This window comes from Bos mutus, chromosome 9 (assembly GCF_027580195.1).
Source record: "Bos mutus isolate GX-2022 chromosome 9, NWIPB_WYAK_1.1, whole genome shotgun sequence".
In the NCBI taxonomy this organism is placed as follows: domain Eukaryota; kingdom Metazoa; phylum Chordata; class Mammalia; order Artiodactyla; family Bovidae; genus Bos; species Bos mutus.
Genome location: NC_091625.1, coordinates 24,019,445 through 24,046,130, shown reverse-complemented (window position 1 = coordinate 24,046,130; position 26,686 = coordinate 24,019,445). Strand labels below are relative to the sequence as shown.

Genomic DNA, 26,686 nt, shown 5'->3' with positions numbered 1-26,686 from the left:
AAACTAATCTTATTGACTCTGTGAAATAAACATGAGATGAAATGGACCATGAAGAGTATCTGCTTGGGTGATCTTCAGGCAAAGACCTGAGAGTTCTGAGTGTAGGGCTCATTCATCATCTCTCAACCCAAACCAACCCCATCACTCTAATCAAAGTAGCTCTGCTTGTATTAGTTTTAAACACTAGGCATCAAATTAATACTTGTTTCCATTTGAATAAAAAGCTTTACTGATATAAATCATAAAGTACAGCTATTCAGTAGTTAGTTAAAATTAGTAGCTAGCTAGTCTAAAATCTCTAGAACAGTCTTACCTTTCTAATTTTATTTTTTTCTAGGCTCATATAAAAGTTGCCTTTTATTCTCTGAACCAACTGAAGGTATGGAGCTGCACTGTCCAATGAAGTAGCCACCACCCACATGAAGTCACTGAGCACCTGAAATATGGCTAGTCTAAACTGAGATGTGCAGTAGTGTAAACAGTTTTTGGCAGGAAAGAGCTCTCGACAGGAAGCCCCTGTCTTGTCACTAACCTTAGGCCAGGCAACCCCATCCTCTACTCATCTCTGGCCTTAGGCACAACTATCAGATCTCTGGATGACACAATACATCGCCTAACATGTTGGTTCTTTCCATAGATCAGATAAGTAGAGATGAAGAATAAGTAACAGAGGACTTGATCTCTTCCCTAGCTTCTTCTTCAGAAATCTCAAGAACAAATCCGTGCAAACTGTGTGAATGAGAGCATCTAAAGAAAAATTACAAGAAGTCAACAAGCCAGCACACAGTGGGGGATGGCAATGACTCAGACACCTTATCCCGGTGACTGAGATTATGTCCCCTTTTTCCCTTAAAACTTTCATGGCTGAGCAGAATCTTCAGAGGTGGTTTTTGTGGGACACTGAGTCCACCATCTCCCCAAATTGCCAGCATTCTGACTAAAAGCAACTTTCTTTCCTAATAACACTTGTTTTGAATGCTGATTTTTGAGTAGCAAGCAGCCAGACTCACTTCACTAACAGTAGTGTAAAATACATAGCAGATTTCAAAGACTTGGTATGAAAAAGAGGAAAATATCTCATTGATACTTTTAATATCAATCACAAGTTGCAATATTCTGAATACACTGATTAAACACAATGTTATTAAAATTAACCCTTTTTTTTCCTTTTAAAAATAGGGCTACCAGAAAATTTTAAATGATATATATAGCTGACACTTGTATCCTGCATTATATTTCTATTCGTTAACATTAATAGCAAGAGATATCTCTGAATTCTGCTGAGTGTAAAGAAAAGTCATCTTGTGTTGAAAGACATCATTGATAATTTACAAAGTTTACAGTCTATCGAATTATGTCTATAGTTATGATTATGTAAAGACACATAAAACTTTATTGGGATATTTTTGAACCCAATATTTCAAATGCTACTACAAAATATAATTCACAACCCCCTCCCTCCATGAAGCATATAACTGATAAACAGAGACTGCCAAAATCACCTTGAAACATGAGTGCTGGGTAGTCAGCAAGGTTATTCATTGCCTTCTGTATTACATCATGGTAGAATAACTCAAATTTGAGCTTTGGCAAAAAATTACAAATTATCCAGGTCCTGGACGTTGAGGTCTCTTAAATGTAAAATTCTTATGTGCCAAGAGTGTTGCCTAGCAATAGAAGGTATTTACCTGTATCTCAGAGTTAGAAAAGGGGCAGCAAATAGGCAAGTGCAGTGCTTTCACTGATTATTAGAATTACATGGTTAAAATGACAGTCTTATTTTAGTTCACAAAAAAATTAAACTAACCTTTTTTTTAATTTAGGCTTTTCTCTTTAGTTTTTAATCTTTGAAATATCCTTCCCTTTGTCTCCTAGTGACAGCTGAACACAAATGAAGTTATTAAGCACTTAAAATTTCCATGGAAAACATAATCAAGCTCAATTTGATTAATTTTATCAATATCTGTATTCATATATTTAAAAATAATTAAAACACACAATTAGTAAAAATGTTCCTAGTTCAAACAAGACAATGGTGCCCACTCTCGCCACTATTATTCAACAGAGTTCTAGAAGTACTTGTCACAGCAATCAGAGAAGAAAAAGAAATAAAAGGGATCCAAGAAAAGAAGTAGTAAAACTCTTACTGCTTACAGACGACATGATACTATACATAGAAAATCCCAAAGATATTATCAGAAAATTACTAGAGTCAATCAGTGAATTTAGTAAAGTCACAGGATTCAAAATCAATCAATACACAGAAATTATTTGCATTCCTTCAGAAAGAGAAATTAAGGAATCAATCCTATTTACCACTGCAACAATAAAATACCTAGGAATAAATCTACCTAAAGGGGACAAAACAGCTGTATACAGAAAACTGTAAGACACTGATGAAAAAAATCAAAGACAACATAAACAGATGGAGAGATATACCATGTTTTTGGATTGGAAGAGTCAATACTGTGAAAATGACTATACTACCCAAAGCAATCTACAGATTCAATGCATCCCTATCAAAGTACCAATGGCGTTTTTCACAGAACTAGAACAAAAAAAAATCTCACAATTTGTATGGAAACACAAAAGACCCTGAGTAGCCAAAACAGTCTTGAGAAAGTATAGAGCTGGAGGAATCAACCTTCTTGACTTCAGACTATACTACAAAGCTATAGTCATTAAGACAGTATGGTATGGCCACAAAAACAGAAATACAGACCAATGGAGCAAGATAGAAAGCTCAGAGATAAACCCACATACCTATGGGCACCTTATCTTTGACAAAGGAGGCAAGAATATACAATGAAGAAAAGATAGTCTCTTCAATAAGTGGTGGTGGGAAAACTGGACAGTCGCATATGAAAGAATGAAATTAGAACACTTCCTAACACCATACACAAAGATAAACTCACAATGGATTAAAGAACTAAATATAAGATGAGAAACTATAGAACTCTTAAGAGGAAAACATAGGCAGAATACTCTTTGGCATAAACCATAGCAAGATCCTCTATGACCCACCTTCTAGATTAAGGAAATAAAAACAAACAAAGGGAACCTTAAAAACTTAAAAGTTTTTGCATAGCAAAGGAAACTATAAACAAGGTATAAAGACAACAAAAGACAACCCTCAGAATGGGAGAAAATAACAGCTAATGAAACAACTAACAAAGGATTAATCTCCAAAATAGATACGCAGTTCATGAAGCTCAATACCAGAAAAACAAACAACTCAGTCAAACAGTGAGCAGAAGACCTAAACAGACATTTCTCCAAAGAATACAGATAGCTAATAAACATATGAAAAGATGCTCAATGTCGACAGCTCATTATTAGAGAAATGCAAATCAAAATCACAAGGTATCACCTCACACAGGTCAGAATGGCCATCATCAAAAAACTACAAAAAATAAATGTTAAGAGAGGGTGTGGAGAAAAGGAAAGCCTCTAGCACTGTTGGTGGGAATGTAAACTGGTACAGCCACTATGGGGCATAGTATGGAGATTCCTTAAAAAACTAGGAATAAAACTACCATATGACCCAGCAATTGTACTACTGGGCATACACTCTGAGAAAACCAAACCTGAAAAGGACACATGTACCCCAATGTCCACTGCAGCACTATTACAAGACCTAGGACATGGAAGCAACCTAGATGCCCATCAATAGGTGAATGGATAAAGAAGATGTGGTACATATATACAATGAAATATTACTCAGTCATAAAAAGGAATGCATTTGAGTCAGTTCAGTTCTAATGAGGTGGATGAAACTAGAGCCTAATATTCAGAGTGAAGTTATGTCAGAAGAAGAAAAACAAGTATCATATATTAACACATATACATGGAATCTAGAACAATGGAACTGATGAACCTATTTGCAGGGCAGCAATGGAGACACAGACATAGAGAACAGACTTGTGGACACGGTGAGGGAAGGAGAAGCTGGGGGAGATTTAGAGAGGAGCATGGAAACAGATACACTACCATATGTAAAACAGATAGCCAGTAGGAATTTTCTGTATGATGCAGGGAGCTCAAACCAGTGCTCTGTGGCAACATAGAAGGGATCAGGTGGGAGGTGGAAGGGGGGGTTCAGGAGGAAGGGGCCATATGTATACCTATGACTGACTGATGTATGGCAGAAACCAAAACAATATTACAACATAGTTATCCTCCAATTAAAAATAAATAAATTTTAAAAATATTCCTGGTTCATGTGACAGCTTTTCATTTTTACATGTTCTACAAAGAGTACCATGACTTTCAAGAATTCTGTCTACAGAGTTTAAGAATAAAAATCACAAGATAGCAGGTTAGATTTAGTATCATTCTTTAACATAAGAAAGATCTCTATACCTGAGAAGGCGTTCATTTTGCTTGGATTGTTCAGAGTAAGAATGCCAATGCCATTGTTTTCCTTCTGAAGGTCAATGGATCCACCAGGAAACTGTTCAAGTTTTTTTTTCACTTCTTCTTCATGGAAGCCATGAGAAGTATTATAAAGTGACAATCCTATCTGATGCAACAATCTTTTCTTTACAGCGTTAGGCGATGTCTTCAAAAGACTTGCCATTTCTGGAAAAAAGAGAGAAGTAGGCAGTAGTCTAGCTAAACAGACACTTTTCTAATATAACACATTAATAGGCTTTAGCGAGGAACCTTTCTGTTTACTGAAAGGACTTCCCTACTTCTCAAAGCACTCTAAGTACCGGATTACTTCCCTTTTCCCAGCTTCTCAAACCAAACAATTCCCAAAGTACATGATTTCAGTACATCACTAGGAGATGATGACACAGTTACAGGACATTTACTGAGATCCAACACACTAGGAGGGTTTAGAAAACTTGCTGTTCTGTAGTTTGCACCATCTCCTGCCTTCAGGGAGTCTTCTTCATGATGGCAGTTCTTCTTCTAACTCTAAATCTAAGAAAAAATTCAGTCCAAAAGTCCCTTTGGAAACAACCTCTAGGCAGAAATGCAACAGAGCAGTATTCTTGGTATTATCCTTATCTTATGTAATGCTCTCACAGAAACAGCTGGAAGGAGTCCCAAGGAAAATAGGGAAAGAAGTAGGAACACATATGTAAGGTTTCTGCATCCCCCAAAGTTCTGTCAACTCTTCTCATTTTACATATCTCATCTCCGGGTAATCACCTATTTGTTCAAATGCTTTTTTGTAAGTATTTTTGCTGACATAAAAAATACACTCAGAAATGATACAAATCATAAGTTACAGTTCAATGAATTTTCACAAGGCAAATACATTCAAGTAAATAGCACTCAGATCAAGAAACAGAACATGAACCTTATAAGGTCCACCATTCATTGTGCCACTTTTTGGTCATGACTCCAAATAAGGATAACAACTATCTTGACTTCTAACACTCAAGATTAGTTGGCCTGCTATTGAACATCATACAAATTGAAAAATATGGTATATCGTCTTTTGTCTGGTTTCAACTATGTTTGTGACACCTATTACTATTATTATGTGTAATGAAATTCTAAATAGTCCATTCTTTTCATTGTTGTATTTCATTATATGAATATACCACCATTCATCAATTCCAATGTAAACAGACATTAGGGTTGTTTCTGGGTTTTGGCATTACAAGTTGAGCTGCTGTGAACATTTTAGTATCTGTCTTTGGGTCAACACATATGCACTTCTGTTGGCTATATCTAAAAATAGAAGTAGTGGATCAGGCAGCAGCTGGCTAAAACTGATTGTTAAACAGTGAAGAATTTTGCAAGTTGTTTTTTTTAAACCACTGGTAGCTTGAAATTATAAGAAATAAAAAAACTTAAAATGGTCCATTTTCAAGGGTGCTGACTTTGGGTGGAAAAATTACTACCAGCCAAAGTGGCCTAACAGCTTACTGACACAGTAACCATAAGGGTTATAAAACTGGAAAGTCCGGGCAAACAAAGGGAGAGTGGAATGTCTAGGATTTTCATGGAGGCTCATTCTACTAGTGAATTCAAAACAGAAAACAGGAATGAGTGCACAGGAAAGGAAGAAACAAGATGTCAGGGAGGGGCAAGCCCATATAGAGAGAGGGAACAAACCTAGGCAACATCCAGGAAGACTGTTCATCACACAGTACTCAGCCAAGAAGGAACCGGGGGAAGGGCTTGAATGCTAGGGGATAAAACTGCTTGTTTTAATGACACTGGGTATGCCTGCCCACCAGACACCAGACCTTGCAAGACCGTCATAAAGCCTCTCTTCTAGCTGCACCTAGTGTCTCCAAGTTCCTCTTTCAGTCTGGGCCAGTGGGCTTTATTTCCCACAGAAATTACTCATGGTGAAAAGTATCAGCAAACTCTACATATCAATCTCTCTCTCCTTCTCACACTCACACATATCACACACACACTGCCATTTGCCATTTTCCAAGGGCTGGTCATAATGATCATACCAGTTCATTTGTTCCACTTTAAGAGATATTGGCTAATAAGAGTTTTCATACCCAAAGACAGTGAACATTCCAGTTGCTCCATGATCTTATTAATCATTTGCTAATGTCTTTTTATTTCCTTTCTTTCCATTTTAGGTATTCTAGATAGTGATACAGTCATTGTGGTATTACTTTGCATTTCTATGACGTCTAATGAAGTGAAACTCCATTTTCATACGCTAATTTGTTATTTGTATATCATCTATTGTAAAGTGCCTCTTCCAAGTTTTTTTACCCATTTTTTCTATTTATTTACCTTTTATTCCAGCACAAGCTGGAATCAAGATGGCCGGGAGAAATATCAATAACCTCAGATATGCAGATGACACCACCCTTATGGCAGAAAGTGAAGAGGAACTAAAAAGCCTCTTGATGAAAGTGAAAGAGGAGACTCAAAAAGTTGGCTTAAAGCTCAACATTCAGAAAACGAAGATCATGGCATCCAGTCCCATCACTTCATGGGAAATAGATGGGGAAAGAGTGGAAACAGTGTCAGACTTTATTTTTGGGGGCCCCAAAATCACTGCAGATGGTGACTGCAGCCATGAAATTAAAAGACGCTTACTCCTTGGAAGGAAAGTTACGACCAACCTAGATAGCATATTAAAAAGCAGAGACATTACTTTGCCAACAAAGGTGCGTCTAGTCAAGGTTATGGTTTTTCCAGTGGTCATGTATGGATGTGAGAGTTGGACTGTGAAGAAAGCTGAGTGCCGAAGAATTGATGCTTTTAAACTGTGATGTTGGAGAAGACTCTTGATAATCTTTTGGACTGCAAGGAGATCCAACTGGTCCATTCTAAAGGAGATCAGTCCTGAGTGTTCTTTGGAAGGACTGATGCTAAAGCTGAAACTCAAGTACTTTGGCCACCTCATGCGAACAGTTGACTCACTGGAAAAGACTGATGCTGGAAGGGATTGAGGGCAGGAGGAGAAGGGAACGACAGAGAATGAGATGGCTGGATGGCATCACCGACTCAATGGATATGAGTTTGGGTGGACTCCAGGAGTTGGTGTTGGACAGGGAGGCCTGGCGTGTTGCAGCTCATGGGGTTGCAGAGTTGGACATGACTGAGCGACTGCACTGCACGGCACTGAACTGAACCTTTTACTACTACCTTGTAGAAATTCTTTTATTCGTTTGCCTACAGCTTTTATTAAAATTCTTATGACAATAAATCCTGCATTTCCATCTCCATTGGAAATGCCTGTGTACTCCTAAATCAAACAAAAATCTACTTCCATATTCCTCACCTCTAGATGTACCACAGGCTTCTCAAAATCAGTTTAAATCTACTAAAACCTGTAACTACTTTATTCCTTCCCTTAACTATCTGTAGTATCAACCACAGAGAAAGCCAGAGTAGAAAACCCAATCTCCCAATCTCCTTCCCCTCCTTGATATCTCATGTACAACCTACCTTTTTTATTTTTCCAATCCTTTATTTCCCCTACAACAAAGTTCAAACCTATGTCTCTGGATGAATACAATGGCCACCATTAGTTTCACACTACTCCTTAAAATCAGAGCTACCTTTATACTGTATGCTCCTAAAAGCACAAATCTACAAATACATTTTCAAAGAAACTGAAAAGATTTAAAATAGGGTGACTTCTCAGGACTTGAGCATGAACCTAAATGAACATGAAGAAAAAATAAAGTGATAAAGGTTGATAAACTTAGGTCTATTGGAAATGGAAGGTGAAGTTCAAAAATATAGTATTTTTACTAATTAAAATATGAAATAGCTATGAAAAAATAAAGGATTTTAGAGGCTTTCTAAATTATTTGCTAAATGTAAATATCAAGTTTTCTCAAGATTCTCTTAGCTAGCAGAGGAAATCTACACTAAAAATTTCAGGAGTTGTTGAGAAATGACAAGCAATGGAGCTCGAAACAAATTAAATTAGCAAACAAAACTTATATTCTCATGCCTATATACATAGGAGAACCACTGCCCAAAACCACCTACCCTGGCCAGGGTCGACAGTAACCCCTTGCATGAGTTATCTTACAACAGGAGACCTTGGTAGGGAACACGGAAGCTACCACCAACTGGAAGAACTCGGGAAAAGTCAAAAGGAGTGCGACACCAATTCATATGTCCTGCCAACCTCCCAAAATCCTTCTCACTGGAATCCATCTTGGCTGAGCAATGCGCAGGCCACCAGGAAGGAACCTGAGTCAGAATGATTAGCCAGAGACAACCCAGAAACTAACTCCATTATCATAAAACCAACACTGCAAGCCATGTGGCAGAGCAGCTCTGGGTTCCCTTACCTTGCTGCTCTTCATCTGGGAGCCACTCTTTGTCAACACATTTATCATCTGGAACAATTCATTTCTAAATGTTAGACAAGAGCCTACTCTTGGACCCTGGATGGCATCTCCCTTCCTGCAGACCCTTTCCTGCAACATACATAAGCTCACAACTCCAGCCATGTGCATAAAAAATCCATCTCGACCTCAAACACTGTTCTTTCTTTTTCATCTCCCCTTTCACTATCCCCAGATTCAAGTTCAGTGATCAATGTTTGTGGGAAATAAAAGAAATAGATCAAATTACTGTACATCATTTCAAAATGAGTTTGGAAGCCTTTTTGCTTTTTGAAGACAAAATTTGAGAAATATACATAACGACTAGATTAGCAATTAAGATAAATCTTTTAAAACAGGTCAGGATTCTTTATTGGATTATTTAAAATAGATAATAGTTTCATTCTAAGAATAAAAAGTGGGTTGAAGAGTTTCTGTGCTTAAGACCCAGTAAGTAAATTACACACTACATGTAGGTTTTTATAGTCAAGAAATTCATAGGACTGGGATCCTAGTATATAAACACATGTGCATTTGGTAAGATATAATTGGTAACAGTTCAGTGGAAATTAACTGAGTTCTTATTAGTCATCTCCCCTCTATCAACTAGCTATTTCAGGAAAAAAAAATTTTACCCTCAACAAATTTTCAGTTTTATCAAAGAAATGAAGTATTTACTAAGCAAAAATAACTCAATTCTCTAATTGAAAATAGAACAAAATTCCTCCTTTTATTAAGCTTTATTAGAGACCTGATTTTTTTCCCCTCTCTTCACCAGTAAACTTTTATCATGAAGTCTGAGAATTTTCTATAGGCAGAAAGGGACCTGAAGATACTAAATTAGTGCATAGGATTATGATATTTAACTTCCCTTCGTTCTTTCCAAGTTTTAACATTTTAGGCAGAAGTAGAACAAAAATTAAGCACCATCCTAATTTGCTGGGGAGTAAGGAAAGGAAAAAGTAAACTCAGATTAGCTTTTCTCTACAGTGTCTTGTGGCCAAAATGTTGGCAGAGGGGGCTACCTTTAAGAAACTCTCATCTTATATACTTTCAGAGTATCCGTTCTTCACCTAACTATATTCAGTCCTCCTTGTACATCAGCAACTCCCAGAGTTTACCCAAACTCATGTCCATTGAGTCGGTGATGCCATCCAGCCATCTTATCCTCTGTCGTCCCCTTCTCCTCCTGCCCTCAATCCTTCCCAGCATCAGGGTCTTTTCCAGTGAGTCAACTCTTCGCATGAGGTGGCCAAAGTACTGGAGTTTCAGCTTCAGCATCAGTCCTTCCAATGAACACCCAGGATTGATCTCCTTTAGGATGGACTGGCTGGATCTCCTTGCAGTCCAAGGGACTCTCAAGAGTCTTCTCCAACACCACAGTTCAAAAGCATCAATTCTTTGGCACTCAGCTTTCTTCACAGTCCAACTCTCACATCCATACATGACCACTGGAAAAACCATAGTCTTGACTAGACGGACCTCTGTTGGCAAACTAATGTCTCTGCTTTTGAATATGCTATCTAGGTTGGTCATAACTTTCCTTCCAAGGAGTAAGCGTCTTTTAATTTCATGGCTGCAGTCACCATCAGCAGTGATTTTGGAGCCCCAAAAAATAAAGTCTGACACTGTTTCCACTGTTTCCCCATCTAGTTCCCATGAAGTGATGGGACCAGATGCCATGATCTTCGTTTTCTGAATGTTGAGTTTTAAGCCAACTTTTTCACTCTCCACTTTCACTTTCGTCAAGAGGCTTTTGAGTTCCTCTTCACTTTCTGCCATAAGGGTGGTGTCATCTGCATATCTGAGGTTATTGATATTTCTCCTGGCAATCTTGATTCCAGTTGTGCTTCTTCCAGTCCAGCGTTTCTCATGATGTACTCTGCATATAAGTTAAATAAGCAGGGTGACAATATACAGCCTTGACGTACTCCTTTTCCTATTTGGAACCAGTCTGTTGTTCCATGTCCAGTTCTAACTGTTGCTTCCTGACCTGCATATAGGTTTCTCAAGAGGCAGGTCGGGTGGTCTGGTATTCCCATCTCTTTGAGAATTTTCCACAGTTTACTGTGATCCACACAGCCAAATTAGCACTAATCAATTAGAATGAAAATGATACAGCCTCACTCCCCTTCCAAAACAAATCTAAGAAAACAAGAAACAAGGCCCACATTTCCATTTCATAAGTAATGAAAGCTTACCTATATGTGAAGCTTTCCTCTAGGGAGTCACCTACTTACTGTCAAATTCTGAAGCAATAGGAAAGACCTCAAAGTTCTTCCTCTTTTTCTCTAAATAAATACATATATTTTTATAGCATAATATTAATTTATTAAAAAGCTTTAAAACTTGAGGCATCACTTCAAGTAACTAAACAGCTGCCCAGAATCACAAATCTTTTGAACAGATAAGAATATATTTTACATAAAATATGTATCTGATGAAATAAAAATATTTATGTTATGAAACTGTGATATTATTATTCCTAAATTACTTCTATAAAAGACTGTTGTCTTAAATTTGAAATCAGGTTTCAGTACAGTGGCTAGAAGGAAAATAAACGTAGACATAAAGAAAGCTAACCTAACATACTTTTGAAAAAGTTAGGTTTCAGAATGAGTGTGTTGTATTTCCTAACCTAGACAATGGATAAACAGGTACTTATTTTTGTTGTTGCTGTTCTTTAAACTCTTCTTATGCTTTGAAACTATGTGCAAGTATGCTACATTTCTCATTAAACTTTTTTTTTTTATTAAAGGATACCATTTCAAATGTGGAATGGAGAGATGTCTCTGCCTTTACCAATAATCTCTCCCAATCTTCTAAAACACTAATTTCAAAACTAATTTTTGTAAGTATTCTGTTTTTTGCATAGAAGATATTTAATAAAGAACACACATATTGCTATAGGTGGCCACATAGGTATCTGCAGTCTCTGGCAGTTCTGAAAACTAAGAAGTGTCCTCATTAAAGGTAATAATATTTCTTAAAACTTGATGTATGACCAGAAACCAGGTAAGAAAGAATTAGAGACACTCCTGCCTCCAGTAAATTATGACGACTCATAATGATGCTCCTGCCTCCAGTAAATTTAAAAACTCCCTATTGGCAGGGACCACATCTTACTCATGGTTTTAGCGCACAGAGTTTTTACATTTAACATTTGTGGTACTAAATGACACCTAATGTGGTTATTACTGTATAGGGATTACTATAGTTGTTATTGTTGTATGGTCAGTCATGTCCAACTCTTTGTGACCCACGGACTATTAGCCCTCCAGGCTCCTCTGTTCATGGAATTTTCCAGGCAAGAATACTGAAGTAGGTTGCCACTTCCTCCTCCAGAGAGTCTTGCCCATCCAGGGACCAAACCAGCATCTCCTGCAGTGGCAGGGGCTTCTTTACCCCTAGAGCCACCCAGGAAGCCCAGTGATTACTGTATACTTAACCATCATTTCCCAAACTAAATAAAAGATCTCTATCTGCCAGACAGAAAAAGTTTATTTCATTGTGGGGATTTTAGGAATTCCAAGTCCAGAATATGTAGCTCTAAGTGCTTAAGGGTATTAGAGTCAGCCAGAGAAGAAGGTCTCCCTTTCATTGGCCCCTGGTCAGTTTGATGCAGAACCACCACTCCACTATCATTCCCAGCTTAGGAGTCCCTACCCCTCTTCACAAGAAGGATAAGAGCTGTGGGTCTGATTTTTTTTTTTTTTTCAGGTATACAAATCAGGTTTGCATACAACACAATCTTTACCACATCATTAATAAAAATACTGACACTTTTTAAGAAATGAGGTTACGTTATAGATAATAAGACATTACCTACTTATAATGTCTGTGGTTAGTGATTCACATTTTACAAGGATTTGGTTAGTAGTGTACTTCATATTTTAACTATATAACAATTTCTATCACAAGGGTTAGAGCGAGGCAGTTACGTTCTCTGACTTTCTCAGAATCAGAGGCATTTTACCCAGGGAGTACTGAGCCTAAGACCTAGTAACTGTTAGCGGCAAACTTAAGTGGAGAACCCATGACTTGATCTACTTTCCCCAGTCCTTCTTCCAAAGAACAAAACTATTGGTTTTGAGCCAAGATAAGTAATTCAGTCACAGCACTACAGCTTTCCGTAGAAGGCAACAGAGTGAAACTATTTCCACTGGTACTGCTGCCGCTTTAAATTTTCTTTGTTCTAATTTCCCTTCTTTTGTCATTTTCATCTCTACTGCCTTCTCTCTCATGCTCCCCTCTCTGCCTCTCAGCTTGTGTGGGACATGGAACCAGGGGCTGCCTTTATCTTGGGAAGGCATTTGAAGAAGATTAAAGCTGTAGGGCTCAGGGTTCCTTTAGGCCTGCTTCTAGTCTAGGAAAAATAAGCTCTCAAGGTCACTGGCCAAATCAGTTCACAAAACTGAGGGGCCTACACAGAGAGAGCCAAACACAACATGACCAAGCTGGCTTTTGCCTAGAATATGCTCTCTGCACATTTTGCCCCGAGTGATAAGTCATATATAGTCATATATAAAAGAGACCATTAAATGTAAAATTCATTTGGGGGTGAGGTCTTTTCCACGTTGACCGTGACTTTAATGTAAGAGAACTGTGCCAAAGAAACTTGATGAGAACTTAGATGGCTATTTAAAAAAAGAAAAAAGTTGCCTATGTTTTCCACAGTATTCTGTTTAGGGAAAATAAAAAAATAGTTAAAATAGAAAATAAGGAGTAAGACTTATAAAATCATTAGAATTTTAATTATTATGCAGGGATAATAGAATCAATAAACAACATATCTTTTCTCATTGTAAGGAGTCTGTCTGTTTTGTCTTCACATACATCCCCCTCCCCGCCCACCACTTCCAATGAAGCTTCCCAGGTGGCGCTAGTGGTAAAGGAATCCGCCTGCCAATGCAGGAGATCTAAGAGATGCGAGGTCGGGAAGATCCCTTGGAGAAGGAAACAGCAACCCATTCCAGTATTCTTGTCTGGAGAATCCCACAGACAGAGGAGCCTGCTGGGGCTACAGTCCATAGGGTTGCAAAGAGTCAGACATGACTGAAGTGACTTAGCATGGCACCCCACTCCAATATCCAAAACAAGGGCAATCAGTGTAGACATCATCAGATGTACCTTTTTACACTTAAATCATTACCAAATTTCAACATTATGTCACTAATATTTTTGCCTCATTGGACATCTTTGATATACTCATTTTTCCATGGAAACCTCATAATAAAAACCTCATGGATCCTTTCCTCTATTGATTCCATTTTTTGGCCCCCCAAACTCCTGTCCTCCTTCCACTAACTCTCCCTTCTTTTCTCTCCTCAGATCCCCTTGTTTGTGGCAAAGAGTAGTACCTGAGAAACTCAAGTACAATGCTAAGCCTCTCAAGTTTGCCAGTTCCAAGATTAGGGGTCTAATCCTTGACACTGGATGAGAGCCTATTATGAATACTTTCTGGAGAATGGCAGGGCAACCCACTCCAGTATCTTGCCTTGAGAATCCCCACGGACAGAGGAACCTGACAGGCTACAGTCCTTGGGGCTGCAGAGAGTTGGACACGACTGAGCAACTTACCACAAATCATATGGATCAGTTCAGTTCAGTTGCTTGGTCATGTCTGACTCTTTGTGACCCCAAGGACTGTAGCCTGTCAGGGTTGCTAATCCATCCTGCTGGTTGCTTTGCTGTCCTACCACAACCAGATTCAGCCCAGCTGAACAAGCTCATAACCATGCCATCAGAAAGGGGAAAGAGAAGAAGTCCGAGATCAAAGGTTTCACTCTCTCCATGTTTTCTAACTTTTTCAAAGGCAAACAAGTAAGCTCCCTTCCCTACACAGAGACTAAGCTCTCTGTTCTCTCAGAAGCTGTAACCTGTTTCATCAGGTGCTGGAAATATCCAGAAAGTAAACACAAACACATACTGAGCAAGAAAAAAATAAGCATAAGGCACGGAGTAAACAAAAAAATCAGAACTATTCCGTTTCAGACTGTCAGCATATGACTCGTTTTTGGCATTTGAATTTGGTTTTAGGCTGTCATTAATTAACACTTCACTTCCCTGGTGGCTCAGACGGTAAAGCGTCTGCCTACAACACGGGAGACCCGGGTTCGACCCCTGGGTTGGGAAGATCTTCTGGAGAAGGAAATGGCAACCAACTCCAGTACTCTTGCCTGGAAAATCCCATGGAGGGAGGAGCATGGTAGGCTACAGTCCATGAGGTCACAAACAGTCAGACAAGACTGAGCAACTTCACTTTCTTTCTTTCTTAATTAACTTTCAAGTTTCACTACTTGAGTCATACACTATACTGTGTATGTACTGAGTATGCCACATATACTTTTCCTGCCAGCCAAAATGAACTTCTTTCAGTTGTTCATATCCTTCAGTTGTTCTATTCATTCCAACCCTCTGAGTATGTGATCCCCCATTACAGTTTTTTCTTCCTCAAAGCAACTCCAAATCAACTCCTCTAATACCCTCAACTACAGAAAATACTCTGTCTGCTCTCACAATGTTTAGATCCTTCATTAACCTTCACTCAAACTTTGCTGTAACTATTCCTTTAACCAAATCTTCCCACTAGATTCAGCTGCAAGAGGACATTGGCAATGCCTGGTACTGCTGCTGCTGCTGCTGCTAAGTCACTTCAGTCGTGTCCGACTCTGTGCGACCCCATAGACGGCAGCCCACCAGGCTCCCCCGTCCGTGGGATTCTCCAGGCAAGAACACTGGAGTGGGTTGCCATTTCCTTCTCCAATGCATGGAAGTGAAAAGTGAAAGTGAAGTCGCTCAGTCGTGTCCGACCCTTAGCATGGACTGCAGCCTACCAGGCTCCTCTGTCCATGGGATTTTCCAGGCAAGAGTACTGGAGTGGGGTGCCATTGCCTTCTCCGAATGCCTGGTACAGTACTTGACAAATAATATTTGCCAATAACAATTTGGCACACAAGGCTTGAGAATCCACAACACGAAACAGGCTAAAGAATCTTTCCACAAGTCAACTCCACCTACCCTGTTCATTAATCCCACCACTTACCTTGTTTCAGTTCCACTCTTCTATGCAAGCTGGTCTCTCTTCTTGGAATGCTTATCACTGCCAACTCACCAGCTAACTAAGATCTACTCATCTTTCAGGTCAGACCAATAAACTATCAAGAAAAGATCAGCTGTTTTATTACTATGCTCCTCCCTCCCCCAGCTGATTTCACAATTACATGTGTGTGTGTAGTATTAAAAGAATTTTTGAGGCTCAAAAAGAATACTAGAATGAAAGAACATTTACCAAAAATGAGTTTTTCATTTTTGTTGTTGAAAAGCTGGCTGCATGAAATCAATGATGCAAATTTTACTTAAGATAACTTAATATGGGCAGCAAGAAGGACAATTATAGAGTTCCCAGAGAACATGACTGACGGTTGGAATCAATTTCTAGGCACAAAATACAGCTACTGCTGCCAGGGCTGCCTCCTCAGCAAATCCAAACTGACACAACCTCCAGTAGATAACTTTCTGTATTAAAGGCTTTATCCTTCCTGTGAGCACTCATGCATTTAGCATTTGGCCCAACTCCTTTGAAATTAAGCTGTTCCCACTGGAACTGTGCTGGGCTATGACCTGCAATTTGTTTAGGAATTTTCCCCTTTCAGGGACTCTGTTGTTGCTGTTCAGTCACTCAGTCGTGTCCAACTCTTTGTGACCCCATGGACTGCAGCAAGCCAGGCTTCCTTGTCCTTCACTATTTCCTTTGCTGGAGCAGCCGCGAAGAGATACCCCACATTCAAGGTAAAAGAAACCCAAGTAAGATGGTAGGTGTTGCAAGAGGGCATCAGAGGACAGACACACTGAAACCATAATCACAGAAAACTATTCAATCTAATCACACTAGGACCACAGTTCAGTCAGTTCAGTCGCTCAGTCGTGTCCAACTCTTTGCGACCCTATGAATTGCAGCACGCCAGGCCTCCCTGTCCATCACCAACTCCCAGAGTTCACTCAGACTCACGTCCATCGAGTCGGTGATGCCATCCAGCCATCTCGTCCTTTGTCGTCCCCTTCTCCTCCTGCCCCCAATCCCTCCCAGTATCAGAGTCTTTTCCAATGAGTCAACTCTTCGCATGAGGTGGCCAAAGTACTGGAGTTTCAGCTTTAGCATCACTCCTTCCAAAGAAATCCCAGGGCTGATCTCCTTTAGAATGGACTGGATCTCCTTTAGAATGGACTGGTTGGATCTCCTTGCAGTCCAAGGGACTCTCAAGAGTCTTCTCCAACACTACAGTTCAAAAGCATCAATTCTTCAGCACTCAGCTTTCTTCACAGTCCAACTCTCACATCCATACATGACCACAGAAAAAACCACAGCCTTGACTAGACGGATCTTTGTTGGCAAAGTAATGTCTCTGCTTTTGAATATGCTATCTAAGTTGGTCATAACTTTCCTTCCAAGGAGTAAGCGTCTTTTAATTTCATGGCTGCAGTCACCATCTGCAGTGATTTTTGGAGCCCAGAAAAATAAAGTCTGACACTGTTTCCACTCTTTCACCATCTATTTCCCATGAAGTGATGGGACCAGATGCCACGATCTTCGTTTTCTGAATGTTGAGCTTTAAGCCAACTTTTTCACTCTCCTCTTTCACTTTCATCTAGAGGCTTTTTAGTTCCTCTTCACTTTCTGCCATAAGGATGGTGTCATCTGCATATCTGAGGTTATTGGTATTTCTCCCGGCAATCTTGATTCCAGCTTGTGCTTCTTCCAGCCCAGCATTTCTCATGACGTACTCTGTATATAAGTTAAATAAGCAAGGTGACAATATACAGCCTTGACACACTCCTTTTCCTATTTGGAACCAGTCTGTTGTTCCATGTCCAGTTCTAACTGTTGCTTCCTGACCTGCATATAGGTTTCTCAAGAGGCAGGTCAGGTGGTCTGGTATTCCCATCTCTAAGAATTTTCCACAGTTTATTGTGATCCACACAAAGGCCTTAGCATAGTCAATAAAGCAGAAATAGATGTTTTTCTGGAACTCTCTTGCTTTTTCGATGATCCAGCCAAGACTTTTTAGAAAAGTTATCATCCTGGGATTTCTTTCTCCCCCAAAAAGGAAATAATAATTCCAGAACTTGATAGTAGATAAATATCTTTCAAAGCAATAAACGCATTCCCTGTAACACATCTATTTTCCCCGTGAGAAAACCCAAGGCCAGAGGGATAGGTTTGCTCAGAACCTCGGGGCAATAAATAACACTGTTATCCCTTGACACTTGATTGTTCCCAACTTCTACATGCTACTGACATCCATTCCTATGGAGATCAAATTTTTCGATAAAGTCTTCTATTCTCTACTCTGTTATACTATGTAAATAATCTGTTTCTCTCCCACCCCACCCCCACCCCCCGAAATTTCTCAATTTCTTCATAGGAAGACAGCACCTACCTTTTAAAACATTTGGCCTCAAGGGGATATAAATCTTCAAAACAACTGTAGTTTTGCTCAAACTCAGGTTTGATATTTGGGGCACCTGATCTCAAAGACCATGGAATGCTTTCTTTTATTGGTATGCAGAAATTTCTAAAAAGACAAGATGAGTCTGAAAAGAGCTCCAAGAGGGTCCTTATAGCATGCAAATAAACAGGTAGGCTTAACTTAGTTTATCTGTCAGAAGTACAATTTGTATCTAAATATTCTCCTTTGAGTTTTGTACCATGCTAAAAGATCTCTGTGTATGGCTGTATGTTATGTCACAGGTATGTCTTATTTTTATACTGCCAGATGGTACTGCCAAAATTAATTTATAAAAAGAGCTCCATTTAATTGGTCTAAAAATATTACTTAAATAAATTATCAGAAATATAAGAGCAACTCACACGAATGCTTTTGTGGTTAATGTGATAGTTTAAATTTGTTAGTCTAACTGAAACAGGCACGTCTTTAGTGTCATCAGCACTGAATACTTTAATCCCACATGCGTTTACTAGTCAGATAAATTCACATTATCTCTGCTGCAAATCTGTCAGAAAAAAAATTTGCTTGAGATGATGGCAGACTTTGTCTAATGACTCATTAAGTTTTTGTGAGTAACTTAAACATAAATGTTGGGAACAAATAATTCAGATAGATGAAAATGGGATAAGAGTTTTTAGGTGCAACAATTATATTTTACGATATATATGTACTTAAAATAGCATACTGAAATCTTTTGAGGTAACTTAAAATGTCAGAGTTTTGCAAGATAAATTACATGATTGACTAGAATTGTTTTTATCATACACACTAATTTCCCACCTACATGTGTCTTTTCTAAACACTTCTGTTTCATCCTTTGTCGCTGCTTTTAATAGCCTGTCTAGACTGGTCATAGTTTTTCTTCCAAGGAGCAAGCATCTTTTAATTTCATGGCTGCAGTCACCATCTGCAGTGATTTTGGAGCCCCCCAAAATAAAGTCTCTCACCATTTCCATTGTTTACCATGTATTTGCCATGAAGTGTTGGGACCGGATGCTATGATCTTAAGTTTTTTGAATGTTGAGTTTTAAGCCAGGCTTTTTACTCTATTTCACCTTCATCAAGAGGCTCTTTTGTTCCTCTTGGCTTTCTCCCATTAGAGTGGTGTTATCTGCACCACTGAGGTGCACTGATATTTCTCCCGGCAATCTTGTTTTTAGCTTGTGCTTCATCTAGTCTGGCATTTCACATGATGTACTTTGCACATAAGTTAAATAAACAAGGTGACAATATATAACTTTGACATACTCCCTTCCCAATTTGGCACCAGTCTGTTGTGCCATGTCCGGTGCTAACTGTTGCTTCATGACCTGCACACAGGTTGCTCAGGAGGCAGGTCAGGTGGTCTGGAATTCCCATCTTTGAAGAATTTTCCATGGTTTGTTGTGATCCACACAGTCAAAGGCTTCAGCATATTCAATGAAACAGAAGATGTTCTTCTGGAATTCTCTTGCTTTTTCTACATAACGGATGTTGGCAATTTGATCTCTGGTTCCTCTGCCTTTTCTAAATCCAGCTTGAACATCTGGAAGTTCATGGTTCACATATTGCTGAAGCCTGGCTTGGAGAATTTTGAGCATTACTTTGCTAGCGTGTGAGATGAGTGCAATTGTGTGGTAGCTTGAGCATTCTTTGGCATTGCCTTTGGGATTGGAATGAAAACTGACCTTTTCCAGTCCTGTGGCCACTGCTGAGTTTTCCAAATTTGCTGGTATATTGAATGCAGCACTTTAACAGCATCGTCTTTTAGGATTTGAAATAGCTCAGCTGGAATTCCATCACCTGCACTAGCTCTGTTCATAGTGATAGTTCATAAGGCCCACTTGACTTCACACTCCAGGATGTCTGGCTCTAGGTCAGTGACCACACCATCGTGGTTATCTGGGTCATTAAGATTTTTTTTGTATAGTTCTTCTGTGTATTCTTGCCACCTCTTCTTAATATTTTCTGCTTCTGTTAGGTCCATACCATTTCTGTCCTTTATTGTGCCCATCTTTGCATGGAATGTTCCCTTGGTATCTCTCATTTTCCTCAGAGACCATTTCATTGTTAGAGAAATTAGTTTTGTTTAGGCTTCAGAGACACAGCAGAGCAGACCTATGACCTTGCTTCTAACCTGCCTGGACACTGCCCTGGCTGTGAGTGACAGCTATGACTGTAAGAATTGCAGCACCATAGGTAAGACAGGGGACGAATCTTGAGACTGTTGAGCCCCTCAAGACAGGGTGGCCAGTCAAGCCCCGGGCTTAACAACATTCCAAGTTTAAAGGATAAACAGGAACTCAGAGCTGCAATTTGCTCACAGGTTGATGATATCAGTTTGTGTCCTAGGATTATAAGCGGGAACCCTGAAGTGCAGTCTTTGAAGTCTCTTCCACAGAGTGAACGTGCTACCTAGGACCTTTTCCCAATTAGGACTCCAGATGTGCTGTGTCATGGGACTTCCCAGCGCTGTTTGAGTCTGGATGTTGGTTAAAACCCAATTTGATGACGTATCCTCTGCTATTTCTATTTCTCTCTTCAATGTTACTGCATATTGAAAGTAAGCTAGAAAACTCTCTAATAAATATTGGTATTATTTAGTTTGTATAGAATGAGTGGCTTATTAGGTTAACAAACCCTTTGAACCGAGACAAAAGTGAAAACTTTTGGCAAAACATTAATCAAATTTATTTCAGGTGCTTTAAGTTAAAAATTGTCTTTTTTATAAAGAAGAGCTAAGGGTTTGGTTTGGCTTTTTTGTTTTGCAGCTATGTAACCTTCTCTATTTATCTTCTGAAATCTTTTTGTCATTTTGATTAAACAGATACTTAGTGTTTTGTAATCTTCTGTAATCCTATTTGTTGAATTGTCCAAAACCTTTTGATATTTTTGAAAAACTTCCCCCCAAAATTCAAACTCTAACTTAGGGGCCCCTAGAACTTCTTAAAGAACATGTTCTCTCTTCTTATAAAAGGAGATGGTAATTAGGTTTATTTGATATGTCAAATTTTATGGGAAGCTTTGTCAAAGAAACTATAATAAACTTTCTTAGGTTATCTTGTATACATGAATGTTATTTAAATATTAGATATTGTAGATATCTAGATATTGTATGAAATATCTAGATATTGTATGAAATTTTAGATATTGTATGAAAATTCTGACAATTCTCATGTGTTCTAGTATAATGTTATCAGTTTAGTTCAGTCATTCAGTCATGTCCAACTCTTTGAGACCCCCATGGACTGCAGCACGCCAGGCCTCCCTGTCCATCACCAACTCCCGGAGCTTTCTCAAACTCATGTCCATCAAGTCAGTGATGCCATCCAACCATCTCATCCTCTGTTATCCCCTTCTCCTTCCGCCTTCAACCATTCCCAGCATTAGGGTCTTTTCCAATGAGTCAGTTCTTCGCATCAAGTGGCCAAAGTATTGGAGTTTCAGCTTCAACATCAGTCCTAACAATGAATATTCAGGACTGATCGCCTTTAGGATGGACTGGTTGATCTCCTTGCAGTCCAAGGGACTCTCAAGAGTCTTTTCCAACACCACAGTTCAAAAGAAATCAATTCTTCAGCACTCAGCTTTCTTTAATAATGCAACTCTTACCTTCATACATGACTACTGGAAAAACCATAGCTTTGACTAGATGGACCTTTGTTGGCAAAGTAATGTCTCTGCTTTTAAATATGCTGTCTAGGTTTGTCATGCCTTTTCTTTCAAGGAGCAAGTGGTTTTAATTTCAAGGCTGCAGCCTCCATCTGCAGTGATTTTGGAGCCCCCAAAAATAAAGTCTGTCACTGTTTCCACTGTTTGCCCATCTATTTGCCATGAAGTGATGGGACCAGAAGCCATGATCTTAGTTTTCTGAATGCTGAATTTTAAGCCAACTTTTTCACTCTCCTCTTTCACTTTCATCAAGAGGCTCTTTAGTTCTTCTTCACTTTCTGCCATAAGGGTGGTGTCATCTGCATAATTGAGGTTATTTATATTTCTCCCAGCAATCTTGATTCTAGCTTGTGCTTCATCCAGCCCAGCATTTCTCATGACGTACCCTACACATAAGTTAAATAAACAGGCTGACGATATACAGCCATGGTTTTAAAGATGTGGTCAAAGAAATGACCAAACAGATTTGTCGATTACATTAAATTGAACCTTCATCTTTAATTATTACTATTTTTAAGTCTTTTGTCATTTATACACAATTATTGTTCATACGCCGAGGCTTTTGCAAGTGTATTTATCTTCAAAGAAATTCATGGAAAAGATCCTGGCAAATACTCTAGGATGAAAGTATTAGATAAATTTAAGATATTGCACAGAACTGGATTTAAAGGACCCTTTTTTTCCTCTCCTTTAAGAAAATGTATCTTACAACAAGGGTTAAAACATTTATTTTTTTTCCTCCCTTCCTGATTCCTCCAGAATTTGAAAACCTAAGTTTTTTTTTTTTTTCTTCGTGACAATATGTATATTTGCATAAATTCACTGGGAATCTGTTCTCCTCATAACAAGACACCACTGGAAATACTGGCTATATTACCACAGTTTTGGCTGTATTATCATACTCAGGAAAGGTGTACATAGACTCAGATGTGACCAGACAGCTTTAAGGACCTACTCAAGAAAAATAAATAAATAAACTGGCCAGATACCTTGTTTACAAGGTTCAAGCAAAACAAACTTGAAAAAGAGCTTATATGGTCAGTCACTATTCTCATGGCATTTATGTAAATAATCAAAACAAGTTCAATACCAACAAGTTAGTTTTACTATGAGTGTCTTTAATAAAAGGATAAACATGGGAGAAAGAAATCATATTTTCACTTACACAGATATTAAATTCTAGTCCTACCAATGATCTTCAAGGTTTTGTTACATACCTATATGCTGGACTGGATTCCAAATTTTTCTGCTGTTGTTGTTCAGCCATGTCTGACTCTTTGTGACCCCATGTACTGCAGCACACCAGGCTTCTCCATCCTTCATTACCTCCCAGAGTTTGCTTAAACTCATGTCCATTGAGTCAGTGATTCAACCCAACCATCTCAACTTCTGTCGCCCCATTCTCATCCTGTCCTCAGTCTTTCCTAGAATCAGGGTCTTTCCCAATGAGCCAGCTCTTGGCAGCAGGTAGCCAAAGTAACTCTTTGGTCAAATATTTTTCCTATCCTTACATGTCTGGCTACTCCTCTTCAAACTAATGTTTTCAATTTTCTTCCACTTTTCTGGTTTGAAATCAGTAAGAAAAAAAAGACTGCTCTTGAATTTCCTTAGAACAGTCTATACCAGGTCCTCCTCACGACCTGGAAGGTAACCAAACTTCAAGGACTTGAAACTTGAGTACACATCTCACAGCTAAAGAAGACTGCACCTGACAGCTGGTCCTGTACAAACACTGCTGCTGCTGCTGCTAAGTCACTGCAGTCGTGTCCAACTGTGTGTGACCCCATAGACGGCAGCCCACCAGGCTCCCCATCCCTGGGATTCTCCAGGCAAGAACACCAGAGTGGGCTGCCATTTCCTTCTCCAATGCATGAAAGTGAAAAGTGAAAGTGAAGTCGCTCAAGTGGTGCCCGACCCTCAGCGACCCCATGGACTGCAGCCTACCAGGCTCCTCCATCCACGGGATTTTCCAGGCAGGAGTACTGGAGTGGGGTGCCATTGCCTTCTCCAGTACAAACACTGGAAACGCCTAAATCAAACTGACTAGGAAAAGAAGCAGCTAATAACTGAGGCAGACAGCTTTCCAAAGATGACCTGACCAGTCTTGTATACCCGTTTAGTCACTGTTGCTTTTCTCTTTCACGGAAAGACAACACCCTTTCTCTCTTTCACGGAAAGACAACACCCAACATACCTACTGGTATTTCTCAAATTATAGTGAAAGGGGACAACTTCTTCTTTTGATTATGGCTTTTCAGAATCTCCATGACAAATTAATCTTTTCACTTGCCAGTTTTTTTGTTTGTTTGTTTTTCTTTTTTGAGTTAGAAGGTTCAGAATTCACTTAAGTTTTTCTTTGTCTGGACTATTAACTATTCTGGATTCTTACCTAGATTCATGGCTTCTGAATTTGCAACCTTACGGCCTGTATTATTGGGTAATACATTTGGTTCTAAACAGTTCTTTTGAAATAACAATACTATTTTAATGGCCTTCCCAGGTGGTGTTAGTAATAAAGAACCTGCCAGTGAAGGAGATGTAAGAAATGTGGGTTAGATCCCTGGGTGGGGAGGATCCCCTGGAGGAGGGCATGGCAACCCACTCCACTATTCTTGTCAGAACAATCATATAGACAGAAGAACCTGGCAGGCTACAGTCCATAGGGTCACAAAGAGTCAGAGACAACTCAAACGAATTAGTATGCATGCATGGTCACCTTGAGTGGGAACTTCCAGGAAGCATACCTGACTCCAGGTTTGGCTCAGTAGGAAGAGCCTTTTTTCCCTTGGGTCTGAGTAAATGTCAAACAAAACATGATTAGAGAAGCAGAAACTCAATTGCATAGAAGAATCAGAGAGAAAGACCACTTCCAACAGAGTCACCTGACACTCCCCCTTTCCCAACATGATTTCTTCTATCGGCTACTCTCAGGCTTAAGGTCTTTGTTTAGAACCATCACACAATTTGGTTCTAAACTTCTAACTCTGTATAACTATTTTAAGTTCTGTATTTTGTTGCCTGTCAAATCTTTGTACAACCAGTTTGTCCAACAAGATGAGGCCTGCTCCACATTTCAAAATGATCAGAACGATCTCAAACGATTTAAGATCTTAAGATCGCAATTTCTCCCTCCTACTTCTCCTTGTTAGGTTTTCTCAATAGGTTTCCAATCGGTGCATTTTCCCGCCAAGGTGGGGCACAACACCCAGCAAGAAGTCCTTCTTGGCACCGAAGGACAAAGGCCACTGAAACTAGAAAACCTGCCTCTTCATCAGCGATGCTTTCAGAAAAAAGTAGAAAACGTCGAACTGAACAAAAAAAAAAAAATCATTTAAAATAGTTGGAAGGACACACTACCAAAGAAGGCATCAATTACTCCTTGTTAATAACATACCCCAACAAGAGAGCATCACTCACAGACCCACTAGAAGGGAACATTTCCTGTGTACCTAGCTACTTAGCCTATGAGAAACCATCACTACCTGAACTCTCACCTCAACCCAGGGACTTTCTTCAAAACAACTCCTTTCAACTTCCTCCTTCTTCTCTTTAACATAATGGGCCTCTCCTTTGTTGAACTTACCTATGGCTTTTGCTATAGTTCGCTTGTCCCAACTCCAATTCCTTGGCTACACCCAAATAAGCCCATTTTGCTGGTAAAAGAACTGGATATTTTATTTTTATCTTGAAAGCTTCATGCCTTCCACTTTATTCTGCAGTTCTCCAAAAGGAGGCTGCCCACTTCATGGCAGTGTGAACTTAAATGTATCACCTAAAGTATCTTCTTTCGTCTTTTTTTTTTTTTTTTTTTTTTTTAACACTACTGAGAAAGATTGAGGGCAAGGGGAGAAAGCCGCGGACAGAGGATGAGATGGTTGGATGGCATCACAAACTCAATGGACGTGAGATTGTGCAAACTCAGTTAGATACTCAAGGACCGGGAAGCCTGGGGTGCTGCAGCTCACAGGGTCCCAGAGAGTCTGACACGACTTGGCCACTGAACAACAACAACTGAGTACAGGAATAAGAAAGTATTCAGCATTTGAATGAAATTTAAATAAATTCAGCACTGAAATCTTTATCCTTTTGAAAATGTCAACATCAGCTATTTCTTCACCTTCACAGGAAAGTTCCACTGACCTTTTCCCATCACCTTCCCTTAAAGGGCTCTGCGTCGCTCTGCACAGGATACCTGCGCCCCGCACAGGGCAGTGGGCCTGCGCATGGCCTCATACGGACAGCGCCGCCGAAGCCCCGCGGGTCGTCGTCTGGAATTCTAGTGAAGAAGCGCTAAAGTCCATTACACAGTGACTGCTAGGGTTCGCCAAGACACGCTCCTTGAAGTGCAGCTCCCGCAGACACAGGGACCTGAAGACAGCACTGGCGACGACGCCCCCTTCCCCCTCTTCTGCGCCCCTCTTCCGCCCCGTTGCGCCCTTCTTCCGCCCCGACGTGCCCCTCTTCCGGTCCGTCCGGCTTCCCTTCCGCTTTTCCACTCCGTCCCGGACGCGCCGGCCGCCCTCTCTCTGGCCCGCTGCTTCCAGGTTCCTATGTTAAATGTCTGCTCCTTCTCTGGGCGTCTGGGTTTTCCGCTCCTCGGCGGGCACCCCAGACCCAGGAGCACCGGACGCGGAGCGCCCCGCTCTCTGCCAGGTGCCTGCAGGTGCTCGTGTAGTAAGCGATCTCGGAAAGCGGGTCTCTGGGCCCGAGCTTCGCTATGCAGGGCTGGGGCCCCTAAGCTCT

The 26,686-nt window shown here is 39.8% G+C and overlaps 1 protein-coding gene across 4 annotated transcripts in view; it reads right to left on the bottom strand.

Moving 5' to 3' along the window:
* Positions 1-26,368, bottom strand: part of ECHDC1 (ethylmalonyl-CoA decarboxylase 1) — a 53,122-nt gene extending 26,754 nt beyond the window's left edge. The window contains exons 1-2 of one of the 4 annotated variants that reach the window (XM_070376283.1): positions 26,084-26,367; positions 4,363-4,581 (exon numbers count right to left, since the gene is read on the bottom strand). In XM_070376283.1, coding sequence (XP_070232384.1) covers positions 4,363-4,581; positions 26,084-26,093 — 229 coding nt within the window. In that variant the 5' untranslated portion in view covers positions 26,094-26,367. Of the gene's footprint in view, positions 1-1,807; positions 1,882-4,362; positions 4,582-15,828; positions 15,925-26,083 lie in introns of those variants that run through there. The other 3 variants (XM_070376284.1, XM_070376286.1, XM_070376285.1) reach the window with 3 other exon arrangements.
* Positions 26,369-26,686: the final 318 nt, after the last annotated feature.